The 22,114-nt window shown below is 39.9% G+C and overlaps 1 protein-coding gene, 1 non-coding gene and 2 pseudogenes across 4 annotated transcripts; 2 read left to right on the forward strand and 2 right to left on the reverse strand.

Annotated features, from left to right (window-relative positions):
• Positions 1 to 610: 610 nt before the first annotated feature.
• LOC120611792 (uncharacterized) lies at positions 611 to 729 on the reverse strand (annotated as a pseudogene).
• A 5,806-nt stretch (positions 730 to 6,535) lies between these two features.
• Positions 6,536 to 12,712, forward strand: COPS7A (COP9 signalosome subunit 7A). Of its 3 annotated transcripts, none has more exons than XM_039874184.1 (8): positions 6,536 to 6,680; positions 7,162 to 7,366; positions 8,999 to 9,074; positions 9,311 to 9,399; positions 10,409 to 10,611; positions 11,257 to 11,362; positions 11,519 to 11,670; positions 11,838 to 12,712. In XM_039874184.1, the coding sequence occupies exons 2-8, from the start codon at positions 7,205 to 7,207 to the stop codon at positions 11,875 to 11,877; spliced, it is 828 nt and encodes a 275-aa protein (XP_039730118.1). In that variant the 5' UTR covers positions 6,536 to 6,680; positions 7,162 to 7,204; the 3' UTR covers positions 11,878 to 12,712. The 3 variants fall into 3 exon arrangements, with proteins under 3 accessions (XP_039730118.1, XP_039730120.1, XP_039730119.1); XM_039874186.1 differs by having other exon boundaries at positions 6,568 to 6,790; XM_039874185.1 differs by lacking the exon at positions 6,536 to 6,680 and adding an exon at positions 6,718 to 6,840.
• Positions 12,713 to 14,827: 2,115 nt separating this feature from the next.
• LOC120611763 (5S ribosomal RNA) lies at positions 14,828 to 14,946 on the forward strand. The gene has a single exon (XR_005655279.1). It is a non-coding gene; the product is annotated as a 5S ribosomal RNA (ribosomal RNA).
• A 6,465-nt stretch (positions 14,947 to 21,411) lies between these two features.
• On the reverse strand, positions 21,412 to 21,530 carry LOC120611810 (uncharacterized; annotated as a pseudogene).
• Between the last annotated feature and the right edge of the window lie 584 nt (positions 21,531 to 22,114).

The raw sequence follows: 22,114 nt of genomic DNA on the forward strand, positions 1-22,114 counted from the left end.
AAACTCTTTTCCAAAGTGGTTTAACCACTTGTACTCTCATTAATTGTATATATTTCTGTTGCTCCATATTCTTGTCAACACCTAATATTTTCATACTTTAATTTTAGCTATTCTGGTGCATACAATGATATTTTATTATGGATTTAATATTATGCATTTCTCTGATTACTAATCAGGTTGAGCACCTTTTTGTATGGTTGTTGATCTTGTGGATTTCCTCTTGTAAAGTGCTAGTTCAGATCTTTAGTTCACGTTTATAATTTTTATTGTCAATTTTTTTTTCTTATTCATTTGTAAGAGTTTTTTATACATCCTGGACTCATCTTTTGTCCGTTATATATGTCACAAATGCTGCCTTCTTTTCTGTGGCTTGTCTTTTGATGAGCAGATATGCTTGATATCAATGTAGTCGAATTTATCTATTTTTTCCATTATGATTAGTGTTTTTGAGTCTTAAGAAATACTTCCTTACCCTGAATTAATTATATATATTTCTATATCATCTTCTAATTTTTTTTTTATTAAGCTTATTGGGGTAACATTGGTTAATACAATTATATAATTTTCAGGTGTACATTATAAAATAAAGGTCCTTAACAATTTTTTTTAATGCCTATAGCACCTGTTATTCCTAGGTGGTCTCCCATCCAAGTACTAACCAGGCCCAACTCTGCTTAGCTTCTGAGATCAGAAGAGATCGGGCACATTCAGGGTGGCGTGGCCATAGATTAAAAGGTTTTTAATTTGCCTTTTACATTTAGTCTGTCTTATAGTGAAGAATGATATTTGTATATGGTTTAAGGTGGGGGTTCAGTTTTATGTTTTCATATAGATACTTGATTGTCACAACATTAAAATGTGTGTGCAAATCAATTGTCTGTGTGAATATGTGTGAATATGTTTTGGAGCTCTATATTATGTTCCAGTGGTCAATTTATCTATCTTGTGACAATACTATACTATCTTATTTATTATGGCTTTGAAATTATGGCCTGGTATCTGGTAAAGTCAGTCTTTCCACCTTGTTCATCTTCAAGAGGCTATCCTTGTCCTTTTGCATTTCCACATAAATTTTAGAATCAGTTTGTCAGTTCCACGTACTCACAAAAAAGCCTCCTGGGATTTTGATCAGGATTGCACCAAATCTATAAATCACTGTAGGGAGAATTGACTTCTTCATGATACTGAAACTTTTAATCTATGAACATGATAATCTCCATTTATGTTAGGTCTCCTTCAGTGTCTCACAATAAATTGTAAGTTGCTGCATACAGGTTTTACACATATTTTGTTACATTTATATGTTGGTATTTGATATTTTTCATACTATTGCAAGTGGTAACTTTTAAAATTATTCATCGTCTAAATGTTTGTTGTTTATGTATAGATATATATTTGATTTTGTATATTTTTTTGTCCAGCAACCCTATTAAACTCTTATTCTAATAATTTATTTGTAGATTCTTTTGAATTTTCTACATATGCTATAACATCTCCACATTCTCTGTACATGGTAACAGCTTTGTTTCTCTTTTAATGTAATCCTTTAACTTTTTTTTCCTTGTCTGACTACTCTGGCTAGGATGCTTATTACCAGACTGAATAGAATTGATGATACCAGGCATTTCTTTATCAGATTAACAAGTTCCCTTCCAGTTTTCTAAAAGATTTTTTGATCACAAATGGATGTTGATTTCATCATGTGCTTTTAAAAAAATATTTATTAAGATGATTGTGATTTATTTCTTTAATCTATTAATATGATGAATAAAATGAATGTATTTTCTAATATTAAGCTACCCTTAAGTTCCTGACATAAATTCAAGTTAGTCTTAGATTATGATCTTTTTGCATATTGCTAGATTCAGTTTCCTGGTGTTTTATTGAAGATTTCTGTTTCTTTGTTAATAACTGACTTTGGCCTGTAATTTTCCTTCCTAATATTGCCCTTTACTGGTTGGGTTATCAAAGTAATTCTGGCTCCATAGAATGGGTTGAGGAGTATCCTTTCTCTTCTTATTTTCTGAAAAAGTTTATATAAGATTAAAATGATCTACACTTTTAAGGTTTGATGAAATTTGCCTCTATGACTTTGATTCTTAGCTCTTTCTCTTCCTTTCACACTTCACATCTCATTCACTTGCAAATTTTGTTCACTCTAGCTTTAAATTAAATTCAGAACCAACTACTTCTCACTTCCATTGTTACCACCACCATGTCTCCCCTAGATAATTGCAGTAGCTTACTAATTGGACTTGTTGCTTCTGTCCATGCAGCCATCATGATATTTTAAACATATGGATTAGATCCTGTTACTCCTCTGCTGAAATCCTTCATCTCATTCAGAGTAAGATACAATGCCCCACAAGGTCTGATATGATCTGGCCAACTTGTTTTCTCTCTGATCTTGTCCACTACTTCTCTCCCATTGCTCACTCATCTCCAGACACACAGGCCCCCTTGCTGTTCCCCAAACATATCAAGTATGTTCTCATCTCAGAGCCTTTGCACTTGTAGTTTGCTCTGTCTACAACACTGTCCTCACAGAAATCCATATGACTTGCTCCTTTTTCTTTTTCTAAAGTCTCTGCTTCATTTGTTACCTTATTAGAGAGGCCTTTCGTTATTACCATATATAAAATAGCAAATGTTTCCTGCATTCTTTATCCCTCTCTTCTTGTTTTATTTTCTACATAATATTTATTACCTCCTGACTTTATTTATGTATATGTGCATATATGTATTTATTGCCTGAGTCTCAGCACAAGAATGTAAATACCAAGAGGGCAGGTATTTTGTCTATAACTCTAGTAGCTAGAACAATGCCTGGCAATAAGAGGTGCTCAATATATACCTTTTGAATCACTGATAAATATTTTATTATGTGTCTGACTCCTTGGATGTCAGTCAGCTTCTCTAGCTTTATGTAAGGGCATCTTGTTTTCTAACCTTAGCATTAAAAACACAGCACCTGGCACATGGCCTTGTACATAACTGTCACTTAGTAACAAATGAATGAATGAATGTTACATCCTAGGATATGTTTAAGTTTAATTAGCTCCCATCCTCCCCTTGAAGGTCATCTTTATTTTTCTTCCCACTTTCCCCTTTTCTTTCCTCATTTCTATTTCTTTCTTTTCTATCTCACATCTACTCTTCTTCCTCTTGTCTCTGCTCTTTCTAACCATACTTTAGTCCATCCCCTCTCCCTTCTTTCTCCAAATTCTCCTTTTTCACTTATTAATTATTCTCTCATTTTATCGTCTTACTCCTTTTTATCACAGACAGAACCGTGAAACATCAGAATCAGAATTGGCCTTGGAGATTTTTGTTTATCTCTTACTTTACAAATATGGAAGATGAGGTACCACAGATGACACAATTTGCTTTAAGGTCACAGCTAATTTAAGACTGAATCAAGACTAGATCTCAGGTTATCTATTTCTTCCACTTCTTTCTTTTTTTCCATTTTCTTCTCTTTCTTAACATGGTGCTGGAATTTGACATACTTGCATTTGGATCTTAGTTCCACCATTTATACTGGTGACCTTCAACAAAATATTTAACTTCTGCGATCCCTGGTATTTTCACAAGTTAACTGAGATATTAATATGCACTTCAAAGGGTTGTCATAAAGAGTGAATAAAACGTTGAACAACACCAAACAGCAAAAACTCTGTGCACCTAATGTCATGCTTAATGGCAAGAAACTCAAAACTTTCTCACTAAGATCAGATATGAGGCAAAAATGTCCCCTCTCACCACTCCTTTTCGACATCATACTAGAAATCTTTGCTAATCCAATAAAGCAAGAAAAAGAACTAAAAGTATACAAATTGGGAAGGAAGACATAAAACTGTCTTTGTTCACAGATAACATAATCATTTATATAGAAAATCCAAATGAACCAACCAAAAAAACCCTCCTGGAACTAATAAGCAATTATAGCAAGTTTCGGGATACAAAGTGGAATTTGAAATTAAAAACACGATAGCATTTACATTAGCACCCCCAAAACTGAAATACTAGGCGAGAATCTAATAAAAAAAATATATAAGGTCTATATGAAGAAAACCATAAAACTCTGATGAACAAAATTAAAGAACTTCTAAATGGAGAGATAATCCATGTTCATGGATAAGAAGACACAGAATTGTCAAGGTAGCAGTTCTTCCCAACTTGATCTATAGATTCAATTCCAATCCCAGCAAGTTATTTTACGAATGCCAATAAATTGATGCTAAAGTTTATGTGGAGAGGCAAAAGACCCAGAAATGACAATATAATATTAAAGGAGAAGAACAAAGCTGGAAAACTGACACTACCTGACTTTAAGACTTACTAGAAAGCTGTAGTGATCAAGAGTGTGGTATTGCCAAAAGAACAAATAGATAAATGGAACAGAACAGAGAGCCCAGAAGTAGAACCTCATAAATATAGTCAACTAGTCTTTAACAAAGGAGCAAAGGCAATACAACAGATCAAAGATAGTCTCTTCAACAAATGGTGCTGGAACAACTGGACATTTACATGCAAAAAATAAAAATGAATCTAGATGCAGACTTTACATCCTTCACAAAAATTAACTCAAAATGGATCACTGACCTAAATGCAAAATTGAAAACTATAAAACTCCTAGAAGATAATATAAGAACAAACCTAGATGGCCTTGAGATACAACACCAAAGACACGATACATGAAAGAAATTATTGATAAGCTAGACTTCATTAAAAACTTCTGCTCTATGATAGATAATATCAAGAAAAATAGAAGACAAGCCACAGACTGGAAGAAAATATTTGCAAAAGATAAATCTGACAAAAGACTGTTAACCAAAATATACCAAGAACTCTTAAAACCCAATAAGAAAACAGACCACTCGATTACAAAATGAGCCAAAGACCTTGACATTTCACCGAAGACGATATACAGATGGCAAGTAAGCATATGAAAAGATGTTCGACATCATGTCATTGGGGAAATGCAAATTAAAATGAAATATCACTACACCTATTAGAATGACCAAAATATAAAACACTAACAAAACCAAAAGTTGGCCAGGATGTGGAGCAGTAGGAATTTTTATACATTGCTGGGGGAGAATGCAAAATGGTACAGCCACTTTGGAAAACAGTTTGATGGTTTCTTACAAAATTAAACACCTATTCATGATCCAGCAATCATGTTCTTTGGTATTAACCCAAAGAAGTAAAAACTTTATGTCCACACACAAAAATAATTGCACATGGATGTTTATAGCAGCTTTATTCATAATTGCCAAAACTTGGAAGCAATCAAGATGTCCTTCAGTAGGTGAATGGATAAACAAATTGTGGTACGTAAAGACGATGTAATACTATTTGGCTCTAAAAAGTAATGAGCTATCAAGCCAGGAAAAGATGGAGGAAACAAAGTAAAAGAAGCCAATGTGAGAAGGCTATATACTGTACAATTCTCACTCTATGACATTCTGGAAAAGGCAATACTATGGAGACAACAGAAAGGTTAGTAAATGTCGGCGGGTAGAGGGCTCAGGAGAGATGAATAGGCAGGGCACAGAGAATTTTTAGGGCTGTGAAAATACTCATATTGATGGATATATGTCATTATACAAACCCACTTATTGTACACTATCAAGAGTGAACCTTTAGGTAAACTGTGGACTAGGGTGATTATGATGTATCACTATAAGTTCATGCTTAGTTAGAAAAAAAAAGTACCATTCTGGTAAGTGATGTTCATTATGAGGAAGGTTTATGCATGTGTGAGAGCAGGGGGTATATGGGAAATCTCTACCTTCCTCTCAATTTTATTGTAAACCTAAAACTGCTTTAAAAAAAAGTTTTTTAAAAGTTGAAAAAATAAAGTCCTGGCACATAACAGGACATAATTGGCTCTTTTCTCATTCTTTCCTCATTTTTCTTTCCATCTTTAAATTGGTAAGATTTCAAACCAATTTCAAAATTGGTTTCTTCAAACTTTGGATATTTTACCGTCTTTGATTCCTACTCCTCACTTTTATGTGTCATGTCATCACTTCCCTTCATATCTCCTTTCTCCTTTTTCTATTATTTTCTTTACCTTTTCCACTTCTTTTCTCTTGCTCCTCAAAAAACGAGTGGTTGAACTACTCAAATGATCTCTGCTGCTAAACTTCTATTATTGATTATGATCTCCTTCCTCTCTCCTCAAATCCTCCTCTTTTTTTTTTCTCTTTTCCTTCTCTTTTTCCATTACAGCCTTCCGCTTATCTCAGGCACCCCGCATAGCCCCAGCCCGGATCTCCTGATTTCCGGCAGCTTTGAGCTGATACAGAACCATCTGGTACCTGCCTGAGACCACAGATTCCCTCCGTATTTAGCGTCCAGCGTTGGACAACGATAAAGTTTTATTGAAACAAGGCAGGAAAAAAAAAAAAGGCGCTCGTCAGTCTTTTCTCAACAGCCAATCAGAGGGTAGAATATCTGTGTCGCTCACAGGAGCTTCAGCCGTGGGAAGGCGGGGAGCGGGGCGTTTTCCGCCCCAAACTGGCCTAGTAAGAACGGAAGTATAGCCGGAAGCCAACCATAGAGTTTAGTGGCCAGAGGGACCCCGCAGGGAGGTGGCAGGAAGGTTCCGAACAGCTGCCGGAGGTGACGGCGGCGGCCCCTCCCGGTGCTTTGGAATACGAAGCTTCCAGGTAGTCACCCGCAGTCTATTCTAGGCTACGACGCAGCAGTCGCGGGAGCCCACGGTCCCAGGGTGGCCTCTTTAAGGGAGGGGGTGGAGCCACGTGGAAGGATCGTGAGGGTGAGGTCACGTGGTTGGGGCACCTGCGGGGGCACAAGTGGAGATTTGAGGTAGCGTCGTCGTTGGTCTGGACACCATGTGACAGCCTTTCTCCCATGCACCTTGTGATTTGGGGTTCAATGGGGTGCATGTGGTGGAGTTTGCGATTAGGCCCAGGGATGGGAGGAGGGTGGGCGTGGCAACCCTGTCTCAGACAGATTTCCTTCAAAGTGGCTGATTTTAGGATTCCTAGATCCAAGTTTTACACTGCTCCATCTCTGATTCCTCGTTGCGGAAGTGACTCGGAGCCTCTTGCAGTCAGCTCCTGGCCCCGTGCTTCCCATGCTTCCAATGTTGAGGAACCTCCAGCTTCACATCCTCTTTCCTTGCAGCTCCAGACATCCTGAGCCCAGGTACCCCCAGCTCAGTGCAGCCATGAGTGCCGAGGTGAAGGTGACAGGGCAGAACCAGGAGCAATTTCTGCTTCTGGCCAAGTCAGCCAAGGGGGCCGCGCTGGCCACACTCATCCACCAAGTGCTGGAGGCCCCCGGTGTCTACGTGTTTGGGGAACTGCTGGATATGCCTAATGTTAGAGAGGTGGGTTCCTGGCCTGGATAACCCACAAGGACACTTGGGACTAAAGTTTGAATTTGAGAATGGGTGGGCAGGGCTCATTTTGCAACCCCATAACCATTCAGCTGAACAAGAATAGGATGATGCTTAACTGGCATCTTGCAAGAGTAAGTACACAAGTAAACCTCTGAGTTTCCCATTGAGGATGAATGATCTGTAAAACTCGATATTTTTCATTTTTAAGCAAAAGGTGATGTGATTCAGAATAGGAGACCTGAGTTCAGCCTGTTTCCACCAATTTAGGAGCTCTTAATCATGTCACCTTCATCAGGTCACTTTTATTTTAGGGCCTCAGTTTTCTCTTTTAAAAAAGGAGCTGATATGGCCTCTCACCATTACTGTAGAAGTCAGGTGAGATTATGGGAAAGTGTAAAGTCTGGTACAGATGAAAGGAATAGATGTGAAATTGGCATGCTCTGTCATCCCCCTTTGCACCAATGCTGATTCACTTAAGTTAGATCAGGTAGAAAGCGTCTGTTTCCCAAGACATGTGGCAAGGTGCTAGGAAGACAGCAGAGAAAACTGCTCACACAGAAGTGGCAGAGTTAAGAGTTTTAAAGTCCAGAGTGGGTGGGTCACCAAGATTTCTGACCCCAGCCCAAGTACCAAGAAATGCTATGACAATGGTATGTGGGCAAACTATGAGTTAGGTTGTTGAGGGCCATTGATTGAGCCAGTGGATTTAGCCTTTGGAGGTCACTGTGGTATGGAGAAAACTGCCTTCATTCCCTTTCCTCTGCAGTGGAACTAAAGAGTCAATCAAGGTGAAGAAAAAGCATTTATTGGATTGGGTCCCTGTTTATCCCTCCTCTAGTTGTCTGGGAATGCCAGAAAAGTAAGACAACAGTACTTACATTCCAGTTACAGAGATCAGATGAGTGGATATATATGTACAAATATTTATTTAGCGAGTAGTTATTGAGAGAGCTAACTACATGCTTTGCTCTGCTAGGCCTAAGTGGGATACCAAAGACTGGGTCTGTAATCTTATTGTAAAGAACGATATGCTTAGGTAACAACCTTAGGTAGGATTTGATTGATTAAGTACCAGAATGAATGATTATTGGTAGGTGGAGAGATCTGGGTGGGCTGCCCTGGGAGATGACAGCTCCCTGGGTGAGGCAGGTCTAAAGCAGAGGGCACAAATTCCAGTGGCTGCCTAGGCCATGCAGCTGTCACAGATGAATGAGGCTGAGGCAGGAGTCTGGTGAATTGGGGAATATAGCAAACTGCCTAAAGATAGTCAAATTCACAATTATTAAACGCACTCTAAGGACCAAACACTATTTGCAGTGTGTGTATGTTAGGTACTGAACACTGAATGTTTTCAACTCTGAATTTAGGGTAGAAATTGGAGGCATATGGAGGAAGAGGACATTGTGGATTGGGGAAGTAGTGTAAACAAAGGCCTGGAGGTAGAAGGGAGGCCTTCCAATGCAGAGAGTGATCAGAGAGGCAGAAAGTTCCTTTCAGTGAGCTGGGAGAGCTAATGGAGCGGGGAAATAGGGTTAGAAAGTGGGTTTTGAAACAGGGTAAGGCTGGGAGAAGGGTAAACAGAGAGGTTTTCCTGTCATCTCTTTCCTCATATTCTTGCAGCTGGCTGAGAGTGACTTCGCTTCCACATTTCGACTGCTCACGGTGTTTGCTTACGGGACGTATGCTGACTACTTAGGTAACCAGAGGGGCCGGAGCTCCAGAGCAGTGGAAATGGGAGAAGGGCAATTTCTGGAGGGACTTAGAAGAAATTCCTGGGATACTCTACTTAGATCCTTAGGTACACAGGGTCAGGATCAAGACTTGAATTAGTATAGAAGACTCAAAACAAACAAAAAAAAAACAATGGAAGGAGGCTAGGCCTTTCCACAATAGAGATATCAAGATTTCCTACACTTTGTCCTTGTTTCCTAGCTGAAGCCCGGAATCTTCCCCCACTCACAGAGGCTCAGAAGAATAAGCTTCGACACCTGTCAGTTGTTACCCTGGCTGCCAAAGTCAAGGTGAGTGACAGTCCCCCTCAGTCCTGAGCCAAAGAGCACCCTTTTGTATGTACCTTCACAAGGGCCCATCTGAGGAGAATTTGCACTCAGACAGCCTTTAACCACATTGTGGTTTCTTCCTGCCTTCCCCTGCCATGTCCGTCTAAAGTTTGTATCTGAACTCCATTATCTGCAGCCTTTTAGGCTAAATATTGTTCTCTTAGTTTTGTTTTTATTTTTCAATCAGCCTAAGTTCTAAGTAAAACATCTTTTGTGTTTTGGGTCAAATAACAACTAGGATGCTGAACACTGAATGTTTCTTTCTGAGTCTGTTTTTAGTGAGTCAGTGATCACTGTGTTATTCAACGATCAACCTCCTCCCCACTATAGAAAGTCCCAGGCAAACAGCCTTAGTGCTCAGAGCTGGGAACAAGGCTCTCTCTGGTGAGGTGCTAGGCTACTGTGTGCTAGAATAAGGAATATGTAACCCAGAAGTATCTCTTGTTTCCTGTTAGGTTGAGACTTTTTATTAAATATCCCTCTCCCACCCATCTGCCCTCTTCCAATTGTTACTAGACTCTCCCATTGTTCTCATTTTACTTAAATCAGACTCTCTATTGTGAGAAATCTCTTTGAAAGTAGGCAGAGTATAAATGATAAATAGTAACTCCAGATGTCTTCCATCACATGCTCCCATTATGTCAAGCTGATCTTGACCAAAGTCGTGTGTTACCCTGAGCTGTGGTCAGAGGATTGATACCCAGGCAAATGTTGCTTTCTTCCTCTCTGGTGTGGGAGATAAGGGTAGTAGGAGAGCATAAGTCTTACATTTTATTTAGATTGTCCTCATGCTCTTATTTTTCAGGTGGGAATACTTTATTTTGCTTTAGAACCAGCCTTTTAGAGGGAATGACTTAGTAGGAGGGGAGAGTAGGCAGGTGAGCCTAGGCTGAGGAAAGGAGGGAAGAATGTTGGAAGCCTTTCTCTGCGCCAGAACCTCAAATCCCAGCCCGACCTCCCCGGGCCCCAGTGTATCCCATATGCAGTGTTGCTGGAGGCCCTTGCCCTGCGCAACGTGCGGCAGCTAGAAGACCTCGTCATTGAGGCCGTGTATGCCGACGTGCTCCGCGGCTCCCTGGACCAGCGCAATCAGCGGCTGGAGGTTGACTACAGCATTGGGCGGGACATCCAGCGCCAGGACCTCAGTGCCATTGCCCGAACCCTACAGGAATGGTGAGACCTGTGTCTTGGCACTTTTCCTTCTCACCTCAGAGGGAGTGGTGCTTTGGAGGGGTGTGGACTGGGCTGCAGAGGTGGAATCCAAGAGGATGAAGGGAAATAAGCTCATTCCTCCAGAGGCTTCAGAGGGAAGAAGGGAGTGGAGGAAGGCTTGAGAGGCAAGGAGATGGTGTCCTTGGTGTAGTAATTAGAGGAGGGAAAGGGGAGTGTTACTTTTGAGAGAATCTTCGCCAGGAAGTTGGTCACCTGTCTTAGGCTGGATTCAACCCATTGGTCTATAACCAGCACTGTCCATAGGCCCTGGGCCTCTTCCACTTCTGCTTTTCTCTCTGTGTCCTTGTCTAACTTTAGTTAATTAACACACCTTTTTTTTCTCTTTAGCATCTCATATCCCATTTTTTTAGTTCTTACTCTCATCTTGCACATCACTTCAGACACTTCTTTATACCTCTCTTATCCTACCTGAATGTCCTCCTGGCTCCTAGGAATATTGTTGCAGGTGATTTCCAGGTGCCCTGGCGAGGGTTTCTAACTCAGGGTTTTGGCTACCAGAATCTAGAGTTCTTTCTGAGTCTGTTTTTAGTGAGTCAGTGATCACAGCTCTCTTCTGCTGACACTTCTCTCTCCTGATTCCTGCAGGTGTGTGGGCTGCGAGGTAGTGCTGTCAGGCATTGAGGAGCAGGTGAGCCGTGCCAACCAACACAAGGAGCAGCAGCTGGGCCTGAAGCAGCAGATTGAGAGTGAGGTGAGCTGGCAGGAGAGCAAGACAGACCCAAACTCTTCCAGCCTGGGCCAGTTTAATACAGAGGGGTTTGAACAGTGGCTGTAGCAGACAGACAAGGTGGGCAGGGACTGTCAGGTTCTGGAAGCTTGTTATCTCCCATTCCTTTCATCCTGGTAGGTCGCCAACCTTAAAAAAACCATTAAAGTTACAACAGCAGCAGCAGCCGCAGCCACATCTCAGGACCCTGAGCAACACCTGACTGAGCTAAGGGAACCAGCTGCTGGCACCAACCAGCGCCAGCCCAGCAAGAAAGCCTCAAAGGGCAAGGGGTGAGCCAATGTGGCAGGAGCTGTTCGCTTCCAGGGTGTCTTGCTTTTCCTTCAGAGACCTGACTGCCACACTCCCTTTAGTCAGTTGCATGGGGGTAGGAAACGGGGGAAGCCTTCGGGGGTTAGGGAATTCCCTGCAGCCTCTCTCTCTCTCTTCCCTTTGCCAGGCTCCGAGGGAGCGCCAAGATTTGGTCCAAGTCGAACTGAAGGGACTGTCGTTTCTTCCCTGGGGATATGGGGTCCCAGCTGCCTGCCTGCCCCTTAGGAATCCTCAAAGAGCCTTCCTGTGCCCCTGGCCAGCTGATAATCCTAGGTTCATAACCCTTCACCTCCCTTCTTTCCCTCACCTCCAAGCATAGATTACACCTTCTCTAGGGAGGAGGCAAGTACAAGTCATGTTTTTGTTGGTACTTTTTGTTTTATGTGACTTTCTTATGTGTCCCATTGTCTCACTCACCTCCCTGCCATGCTCTCTCCCCTATATTTTGAAGAGCCAGCATCTGTCTTGGTTTACTATATGTCACTGAGCAGGTGGGGCTGCTATATCTCCAGTATAATCCATATGTGTTTCTTGTCCTACCACCCCACACTTGCATGCCTAATCCCCAGTTCCAACTCCCTGTCCCCAGCCTATTTGGCCACCATCTGTAGAGCCACCTTTATTCCCACCCTGAGAGTTTTGGGAGCCAGTCTGCCATTCTAGGAGTCACTGGACACTTTCATCCTAGAATTCTGTTACACTACAGTTGTTTTCCTTTCCTCTTGCCTTCCCTTGGGTCCTGGGGACGCTGCTGCTTCAATGACCCCAGAGCCTAAGAAAGGCAGCTGTTTCTTGAGATGTCGAGAGATGCTTCTTTCTTGGCGCTGGCTATCTTGGAAAGCCCGATGGCAATCCTAGAAGGATTTATACTTCCTTTTGTGAGTTTGGTGGAAAAGGGAAGGGGATACAGATTGTATAAAAAAAAGTATATATACATATATCTATATATAACATAACACAGAAATAAATCTATGAGAAGTCTATCTACAAACATGCCCTGAACTGGGTATCTTCTGTTTTTGATATTTGTGGATGGGAAGAAAGTTCATTCCACTCTAAAGCAAAGTACTGGGAAAAGAAGAGAACCAGATACTATGTGCTGAGTCCTGGACTGTATGACTTTGGACAAATTGCTCAGTATCTCAGCGTTCATTCAGAAGCAGTGGATGCTTACTAAGCACCAACATGTGATAGGCACTGGAGATACAAAATGATGATCACTGTCCCTGCTTTCAAGGAGCTTGAGAGTTCAACCTGATTCCTTTCACTTTATAGAATTTTAAGGGGGAAAGAGTTGACAGCTTCAGTTTTTGTATCAGAACCACACAGAACTCTCATTTCTGAGCTCAGTTTTTGACCATGAAATTTGGTTCAGAATTTAGGGATTCCATGTGTAACCAAGCCCAGGGTACCAGGAAAATCTTCCCAACCAAGAATCTTATCACTGCTTGCACACACTCTTACACGCTGATCCCTGCCATGCAGCAATCTTAGATGGTCTTAGGGTAAGTAGAGGAGGAATTCTCTTCATGAGAATTCAGAGTTCATGGACATGAAACAGATGACACTTAAAAAATTATGCCAAAGTCTCTAAAAATGGCAGTTGGACTGGTGTACATCTTTATGCACATGAGGAGCAGAGACAATGTATACCGTGTGTATTTCATGTAATCCTGTTAAAGAGAGATCAGAAATTCTCCACTTAGGTACGTCTTCCAAAATGGATGGATAGAAAGGGGTTTAAAGAGGTAAGTCTAGGCAGTGTATTATCTATTGCTGTAGACAAATTACCCTAAAACTTAGTGGCTTAAAACAATACGTATTTATTAACTGCTGAGTTTTCTGCTTCAGATCTTTCACAAAGCCACAATCAAAGTGTTAGCCAAGTCCATATTGTCTCAAGGTTCCAGTGAGAAGACTAGGTTCCAAGCACTCTCAGCGATTGTCAGCAGGATTCACTACCTCATAGGTGGTTGGACTGAGGAACTCATTTCTTGGCTAACTGTTGGTCACAGGCCACCCAGGTAGCCCTGTCTGTCAGAGCAAGAGACCACATCAGCAAGGTGAAATAACCTTTTGTAGTCTAACCACAGAAGAGACATCTCATCATTTTTACCAGTCACCAGGTCCAGCCTAGTGACTGTCAGAAAGCAGGGATCATTGGAAGCCATGTCAGAAGTTTCCGACCACAGAGAATGTTTCTGTGGACTACTAGCATCAGAATCATCAGGGGAGCTTTTGAAAATGCATGTTCTTGGACCCTACTCTCACCTCAGTTCTTACTGAATTAGAATTTCTGGGATATGGAGTAGAAATGTGCCTTCATTGCCCTCGTCAACTCAGTTCTGTGTGAAGCTCCATTTATATAATTAGATTTGCCCAGATTATTGCTAAAAAGACTTCCACAGGGTCTTGCAGGACAGGTAAGGAGGCCCGGGATCATTATATGAGGGAGAAGGATGAGCAAAGGCAAAACTTTGAGTACAGGGCAAGAGAGGACTTGTCCTTTGAGGTTCATAAGTATATGGTTATATAAAAGTGTGATAAGTGCTAAGAAGTATAGAGTGACATGAAAGCATTTAACCAGGGCATCTATGTCTTGCTTGGGGTCAGGAAAGCCTTCTCCAAGGATGTGAAACTAGAAGCCTAAGTACTAGTTGACCAGATAAAAGGGAGAAAGGATGAGCATTTGGGGGGGGAGAAATAGTGGGTAGGAAGGGCCGGAGGCAAAAAGGTTTCATCCCGTGACCTACTGCCTATTCCCTAATATGCATAATTTGGGGGATGGGGCAGGGAATACAGTCCTATACTTTAACTTATTCATTTGTCCAATCAGTTGGTAAATATATCTTGACTGATAAATCTGAGATAATATAAAACCATAATGTATGTTACACTTCTGGGCATTGGGGTTTTGGGTGATTTTTGTCTTTTTCCCGTCTGTATATTCTAATAGTTCTATGATAATTGCTAATAATAAAAGCAATTAGTATTAAGTGCTTACTGTGTTCAAGCACTATTCTAAGTACTTTGTATCTATAAACTCATTTAACTTATACGACAAACTTCTGAGGTTGATGCAACTATTATCCTCTTCTAAAGATGACAAGAGGTATAGTCTACGACAATGCCACCCTGAACACGCCCGATCTCATCTGATCTCGGAAGCTAAGCAGGGTCGGGCCTGGTTAGTACTTGGATGGGAGACCACCTAGGAAGACCAAGTGCTGTAGGTGTAAAAAAAAAAAAAAAAAAAAGTTATAGCGATTATGTAACTTGCTCAGGGTCACACAAATTGTATGTGGAGAAAGTACACCCCACCCTGTGTTTCCCATGTTCCTGGATGGAATGCATGGGATAGCCATCTCAGATCTCAGAGAAGCAAATGGTAGCAAGGAGAAAGAAACCAGAATTCAAAGTTCCACTAAACCAATGGTGAGTTCACCCTTTTCCTCCAGTATTGCCCAGAATGGACTCAAAGGCAGCCTAAAACCTAGAAATGTACATCAGGTGTGAACTGAAAGAACTCTTGTAGCCCTGTACTGAAGGTTTGAGGAACAGGAAAGGGACTCCTACGGGTCAGGGATGGTGGAAAGTTTCCTGATTTTTTCTTTTCTCTTTATTTAACCAAAATAAAAGCAACACAATGACAGCAACAGTGACTGGACAGGCACTTAAAATTATGAGGGAGGAAAACCGTTATCTGACCACAGGAGTGTGGTCCCACAAGTGTGAGGCAAATTTCCTTTGCTTTTTCCTTTCTTCTCTTGATGCTTGGCCCAGATACATAGTGAGAAATGCCCAACAGAGCAGAGAAACGAAAGCCCCAACTTTCTGGCCGGAGAATTAGGAAGGTAAGCCCCAAAGAACCAGAAAATGTCAGGCAGAGAGGAAGGAAATCAAGAGACGAGTCCCATAGAGTCGTGTGTCAACTCCTGGGCTCATCTCTTAAGTTGCACAAGCATAGATCTGACCCAAGACAGCTTACCAAAGCTTTGTGAACTGAGCTACAGGGTGGACTGCTGTCCAGGTCTGACTGGCTACTGTGTGGTACACATGCATGACTGATCCAAATAGCACCACAGAAAATTAAACCAACATTGGAATCACAATTCAAAGAAGACAGGTTGCTGTCTGAACCTAACCTGGTTGGTTGCTCATTTAAAAAGTAAAGAAAAAAAAAACCATTCTCTAGGATTTTGACAAGATCCAGAGTCTCAAAATAATCAGAATATCCAGTATACAGTCTAAAATTACTCAGCATACCAGAAACTCTCTAGGGAAAAGACAGCCAATCCCAAGATGACAGAGGTGTTGGAATTTAAAACAAAAACTTCAAAGCAATTAATATACCCATACTGGAAGAAGGAAGGGAGAATGCTCTTGAAAGAAATGGAAATTTAGAAAGTTTCAGCAAAGAAAAAATATAAAGAACCGAATGGAAATATTAGAACTGAAAAGCAGGAATAACCAAAATAAAATATTCACTGTATACATTTAACATCAAAAAGGAAATGACAGAGGAAAGAGTTTGAAGATAGATTAATATAAATTATGTACTCTAAACAAACAAAAAATATGTGTGGGAAAAAAAACCTGTGGGACAATACAAAAAGGTCTAATTTGTGACAACAGAGTTGTAGAAGGTGAGAAAAAGTATGGAATGGAAAAATTATTAGGAGAAATGGCTAAAAAAAGTCCCAAATTTGGCAAAAGACAAACATACAGATTCAAGAAGCTTGGTGAACAGCAAACAGGATATATTCAAAAGAAACCCATGACCAGACACATCATAATCAAATTGTAGAAACTTAAAATATCCTAAGAGCATCCAGAGAAAAATGGTTCATATAAGGGAATAATGACTCATGGCTGCATATTTCTCATGAGAAACGAAGCCAGAAGAAACTGTAACATTAAAGTGCTGAAAGAAAACTGTCAACTCAAAATTTTATACCCAATGAAAATATCACTCAGGAATTAATTTGAAATAAAGACATTCTTAGGTGAAGAAAATGTATAAGAATTTTTACCAGCATATCAGCTCTAAAAGCAATGCTAAAGGAAGTTCTTCAGACAGAAGAGAAATGGTAACTGGAGAAACTTGGGACATCAAGGATGAAGGAAGAGCAACAGAAATGGTAAACATAGATTATTCTTCTCTTGAGTTCTTTAAAATGTTTATAACCATTGGAAATAAAAATTATAAGACTCACAGGGTTTTCAGTATTTGTAGGTGTAATACATATGACAACTACAACATAAAAGAGACAAAGCAAAGAGACCTACGTAGTGGTAAAGTTTCTCCAGTTGACGTGGTGAAATACAAATTCCAAGTGGAGTATATAAAGTATATATTTTATAATCCCTAGAACAGGGATTAGTAAACCATATTCCATAGGCCAAATCCTGTCCACTACTTGTTTTTGTAAATAAAGTTTTATTGGAACATAGTTATACTTCATTCATACATTTTGTCTGTGGGTGCTTTCATCCTATGGCATCAGAGTTGAATGTTGCAACAGACATTATGGGCCTACAAAGTCCAACGTATTTAATATCTCATCCTTTGCAAAAAAAAACAAAAACAAAAAACAAAACTTGCCAATCCTGCCCTAGAGCAACCACTAAGAAAAAAATAAATTTAGCGGAAAAAAATCAAAGTGGAATACTAAGTAATATCCAAATAAACTAAAAGAAGGCTGGAAAGTAAAGCTAGTGAAATTATAAACAAAAGACCAAACAGAAACCAATAATAAAATGAGAGAAATAATCCAAACAGTAATAATTACATTAAGTATAAATAGCCTAAATGCAACAATTGAAAGATAAATTATCAAAATAGATTTAAAAAAAGATCCAACTATATGCTTTCTTCAAAAAACCTATTTTTAAGTGTGACATAGGTGGATTAAATGTAAAAGGATGGGAAAAGATAATACCATGCAAAAACTACTCAGAAGAAAGCTGAAGTGGATATAGTAATATCAGACAAATTAACTTCAGAGGAAAGAAAATTCCAGGGGTAAAGAAGACTATTACATATTGATAAACAGTTCAGTTTTCCAAATACATGGAGCAAAAACATATCAAAGGAAAAATGGACAGATCCACAATTAGAGTTGGAAATTTAAAAACTCCTCTCCCAGTAATCAACAGAACAAGTAAACAAAATCAGCAAATATCTAGAAGTATATAGAACTGAATGATGCCATCAACCAACAGGATCTAATTAAAATTTATAGAACACTCCCCCAACACAGTAATACAATTTCTATTTTCAAGTGTACATGGAACGTTTACCAAAATAGATTATGTCCAGGGTCATAAAACAAACTTCAACAAATTTAAAAGAATTGAAATCATATAAAGTATTTTTCTGGCCATAATGGGATTATAACTAGAAGTCAATAACAATGCTAACAGGGAGGTCTCCAAACACTTGAAAACTAAACAACCCATTTCTAAATAACCTAGGGCTCAAAGAGAAATTAGAAAATATTGTGAACTTAACAAAAAGAAAAATAAAAAATATTAAAATATATGAGATTCAGCTAACAGTGATTAGAGGAAAAATTATAGCATCACATGCTTATATTGAAAAGAAGGTCTGACGCTAACAATCTGTACTTCTACCGTGAGAAGGTATATAAAGGAGAGCAAAAAGAAACAAGCAGAAGAAAGCCATAAGTACAAAAATAAGTGAAATTGAAAACAGAAAAACAGAAAAGGTCAATGAAACCAAAAGTGATTCTTTGAATTGATTGATAAAATTAATAAACCTCTAGCCATACTGATGAGAGAGAGAGAGAAATTACCAACATCAGGAATAAAAGAGGAGATACCGCTGTATACCCCACAGACATTAACAAGTTAGTAAGGGAGTATGACAAACAATTCTACACACATACATTCAACAACTTAGATGAGATAAACCAACTTAAGAAGAGAGATGTAAATATAAAATATAGAACTAGAAAACTTTTAGAAGATAGCATAGGAGAAAATCTTAGTTACTAGGTGTTAGGCAAAGCATTCTTAGATATGACACCAAAAATATGATTCATAAAAGAAAAAAGTGGTAAGTTGAACATCAAAATTCAGAACTTTCACTTTGAAAAAGACAACATTAAGAGGAGGAGAAGCTACAAAATGGGAAGAAATATTTGCAAATCCCTATCTAACAATGGACTTCTAACCAGAATATATGAAGAGCTCTCAAAACCCAACAGTAAAAAAAAAAAAACCCAATTTTGAAAAATGGCCAAAAGAGTTAAACACTCCCCCAACACAGTAATACAATTTCTACAATACAATCTTTTCGTGTGCTTATTTGCCACCATTATAGCTTCTTTGATGAAGTGCCTTCTTTGATAAAGTGTCTTCATCAAAAAAGCTATAATGGTGGCAGATAAGCACACGAAAAGATGCTCATCATCATTAGTCGTTAGGGAAATACAAATTAAAGTCATGATAAGATATCTGTTAGAATAGGAGAAAACCTATAAACCTAATAGAACGGGCTAGATAAAATAAAAACTAACAATACCAACTCCTGGCAAGGATGCAAAGCAACTAGAGCTCTCTCATATTGTTGTTGGAAGTGCAAAATGGTGCAGCCATTCTGGAAAAGTTTGGCATTTTCTTATTAAGTTAAATATACATTTACCATATGATCTAGCAATCCCATTCCATTTCATTCCTAAAGAAACTAAAACATGTTCACACGAAATCATGGACACAAATATAGCAGCTCTTTTCATAATTGCCAAAAGCTGGAAACAACTAGAATGGTCTTTGACCGGTGAAAAATAAACAGACTACATAGTAGAATGCTACTCAACAATAAAAAGTAGCAAACTATTAATACACATAACGTGAATGAATCTCAAAAGTATTAAGCCAAGTGAAGAGCCACTCTCAAAAGATTACCTACTGAATGATTTCATTATATGACATTCTGGAAATAGAAAAACTAGCAATGGAGAACAAATCCAAGGGTTAGGATTGCAGGAAGGGTGTTAAGGAACAGCAGGAGAGGGTTTGGGGGGGATGGAACTGTTCTGATCATGACTGTAGTACTTACACTAATCTATAAGAGTTAAAATTCACAGAAACTATACACAGCAATTTTACTGTATGTTAAAAAATATATATTTTAAAAACAGACATATTGGGCTACTAGCAGCCTATCATTTTAAACACTATGTTATTACTTGGGTAAATTTTAATATAAATTTAAATTTAAGTCATCAAGGAACTTTCTATTTAAAGGACCCCCATGATAAATCATTCTGTACAGCACATTAGTATCATTTATGTCAATCTAGATTTGAGTCCTGGTTCTTGCCATGCTGCTAGGTTGCTGTATGATGTTCCACAAGTCACCCCTATTTCTTCCACAGTAAAATAGGAGCCAGGGTTTGGATGATATGTGTAATTTGTTGCTAAGTTGCCTTGGAATCCTCTCCAACCTTGAGATTCTGCTTTAGTAGGTCTGGTGTACTGATTCTGATTTGCTGTCACGTTTGGGAAAGTCCAAAGGTGATCTCTAAGATCTCTTTCAACCCTAAAGTTACATCATATACTTAGTTTGCTTAAATCAAGGGTTAGCTGTATTGGGAATCAGCTTCTATTCTTCCCTGACACATTCCCTGTAAATTGGAATTCCCCACTTACCTCCCAAAATCCAGGATATCTTTATCTAAGTTCACCAGTAGTTCTCTAAGAACCTAGCTTTGTTTACTTTCATCAAACCATTTGCCACCTCACTGTCACCTTGACCTTTCCCAAGGTATTTCTCTTCCTTTCAGTCTCATCTCTACAGCCCTTTCCCATGCCCCCTTCTCTCCCATCCTCTAGCTTCATGTGTCCAAAAGTCCTAGTCTCAGACTCCTCAGATACTTGGCTGGCCTCCTGGCTGGAGAGCACTGACGTCTTGGGGATAATTGTCCATAACCTGCAAATTCTCCAGGCGATAGGTGACAGAGATGAAGAGGATAGAATGGATTCTGGCATAAACCAGGGGCAGAACCCTATTCCTATTTAAGAGATAAGGTCTTCAGAGAAGAAGGAATGAACCATAAAGGACAGAGAAAGGGCAAGGAACTGTACTAACCCTGGTCATCTCATCTCAGGGACAGTCCAGAGAGATGGAAAGGCTTGAGTCCAAAAGGGGAAGTACTTACCTGCTTCTCCTTGTCCCCCAAGATACTATTTAAGGCCAGACATTGAGGCTGGGAAAGCTCAGAGCTGTCAGCACTCTGCATAGGGGGCTGCAGGCTCACCTTGAGCAGCAATACCAGTCTTCTGCATCCCAGCCCCTACAAGTGCTCTTTCTTCAAGTCACATGAGCTCCATGCCCCTCATAGGTTCTTCCCAGGGATGGAAGATAGCTGGGAAGCTCCTTAAGGAAACTAGCTATATGAAGTCTTCTCTCCCAGTGCCCCCAGACTCCTTGGTTATGTCTCTTACCTCTCAGCACCTCCTAGGCCTAATTGTCTCTACCCTCCTCTTCTCCTAGTGCAGCCTCACCTGACTCCCACCTCTCTTATCTGAAGATCTCAGCGATGTCTAAGCAGGAGAGAGGTAAAGCCTACTTTTTTGCCTTTTTTTTTCTTTTTCAGGTGAGGCAACCCTTGGTTGACCTCACAGATTTCAAGGACCTTGTCAGCTTACAATCCCTTATTTTTTATTTTTTACGCCTATAGCACTTGGTCTTCCTAGGTGGTCTCCCATCCAAGTACTAACCAGGCCTGACCCTGCTTAGCTTCCGAGATCAGACAGGATTGGGCTTGTTCAGGGTGGCATGGCCGTAGACAAAGCCTACTTTTTTCTTATCCTTAGCCCAACTGGAATGGCCTGAGAGAAGCCCTTTGTTACCCCAGGAGCTGGGGGAAAATCCAGAGCTGCAAGTAAGGCTGGGTCAGAATGGCCCAAAACATTTGTTTCCGCTTGTTGGTCTGTGAAGCTGAGGCATGGAAAGGTGAAAGATGATACTGGTAGATGGGAGAATGGAGGTCTGGAGGCAGGTTGTGTCTGGAGGTATTTTAGGAGTCCTGAGGATGGAACCAGGAATAAGGACCACAGAGAGAACTGAAGGAGCAAGACTGGGGCAGAGTAATTGGGGAGAACTCAGTCTTTTACAGCCCATGCACTGTGAAATTCTTTCTCTGTACTCAGTTCTCACAATTCTGAGGTATGAATCCATGATCCTACTGCCACCAGTTCCTAGAAAGGCCCATTTCACAAAGCAAGAAACTGATGTTGAGAGATTAAGAATCTTCCCCAGACTCATAGCTAAGTGGTAGAGCCAGGTCTTGCTCATGTCAGTCTGTAGTCATTTCACTCCTCTACATAATTCATAGTCTCTCACCAAGTTTTAGCCTCTTCCAACCTATAATT

The sequence above is a fragment of the Pteropus medius genome, unplaced genomic scaffold, assembly GCF_902729225.1.
Source record: "Pteropus medius unplaced genomic scaffold, Ma_sr-lr_union100, whole genome shotgun sequence".
NCBI lineage: Eukaryota > Metazoa > Chordata > Mammalia > Chiroptera > Pteropodidae > Pteropus > Pteropus medius.

Coding starts and splice junctions, on each gene's coding strand:
- COPS7A (XM_039874184.1), top strand. CDS start 7,205: ATGAGTGCCGAGGTGAAGGTGACAGGGCAGAACCAGGAGCAATTTCTG. Junction 9,075..9,310: donor GACGTATGCTGACTACTTAG/GTAACCAGAGGG, acceptor CTTGTTTCCTAG/CTGAAGCCCGGAATCTTCCC. Junction 10,612..11,256: donor GCCCGAACCCTACAGGAATG/GTGAGACCTGTG, acceptor TGATTCCTGCAG/GTGTGTGGGCTGCGAGGTAG.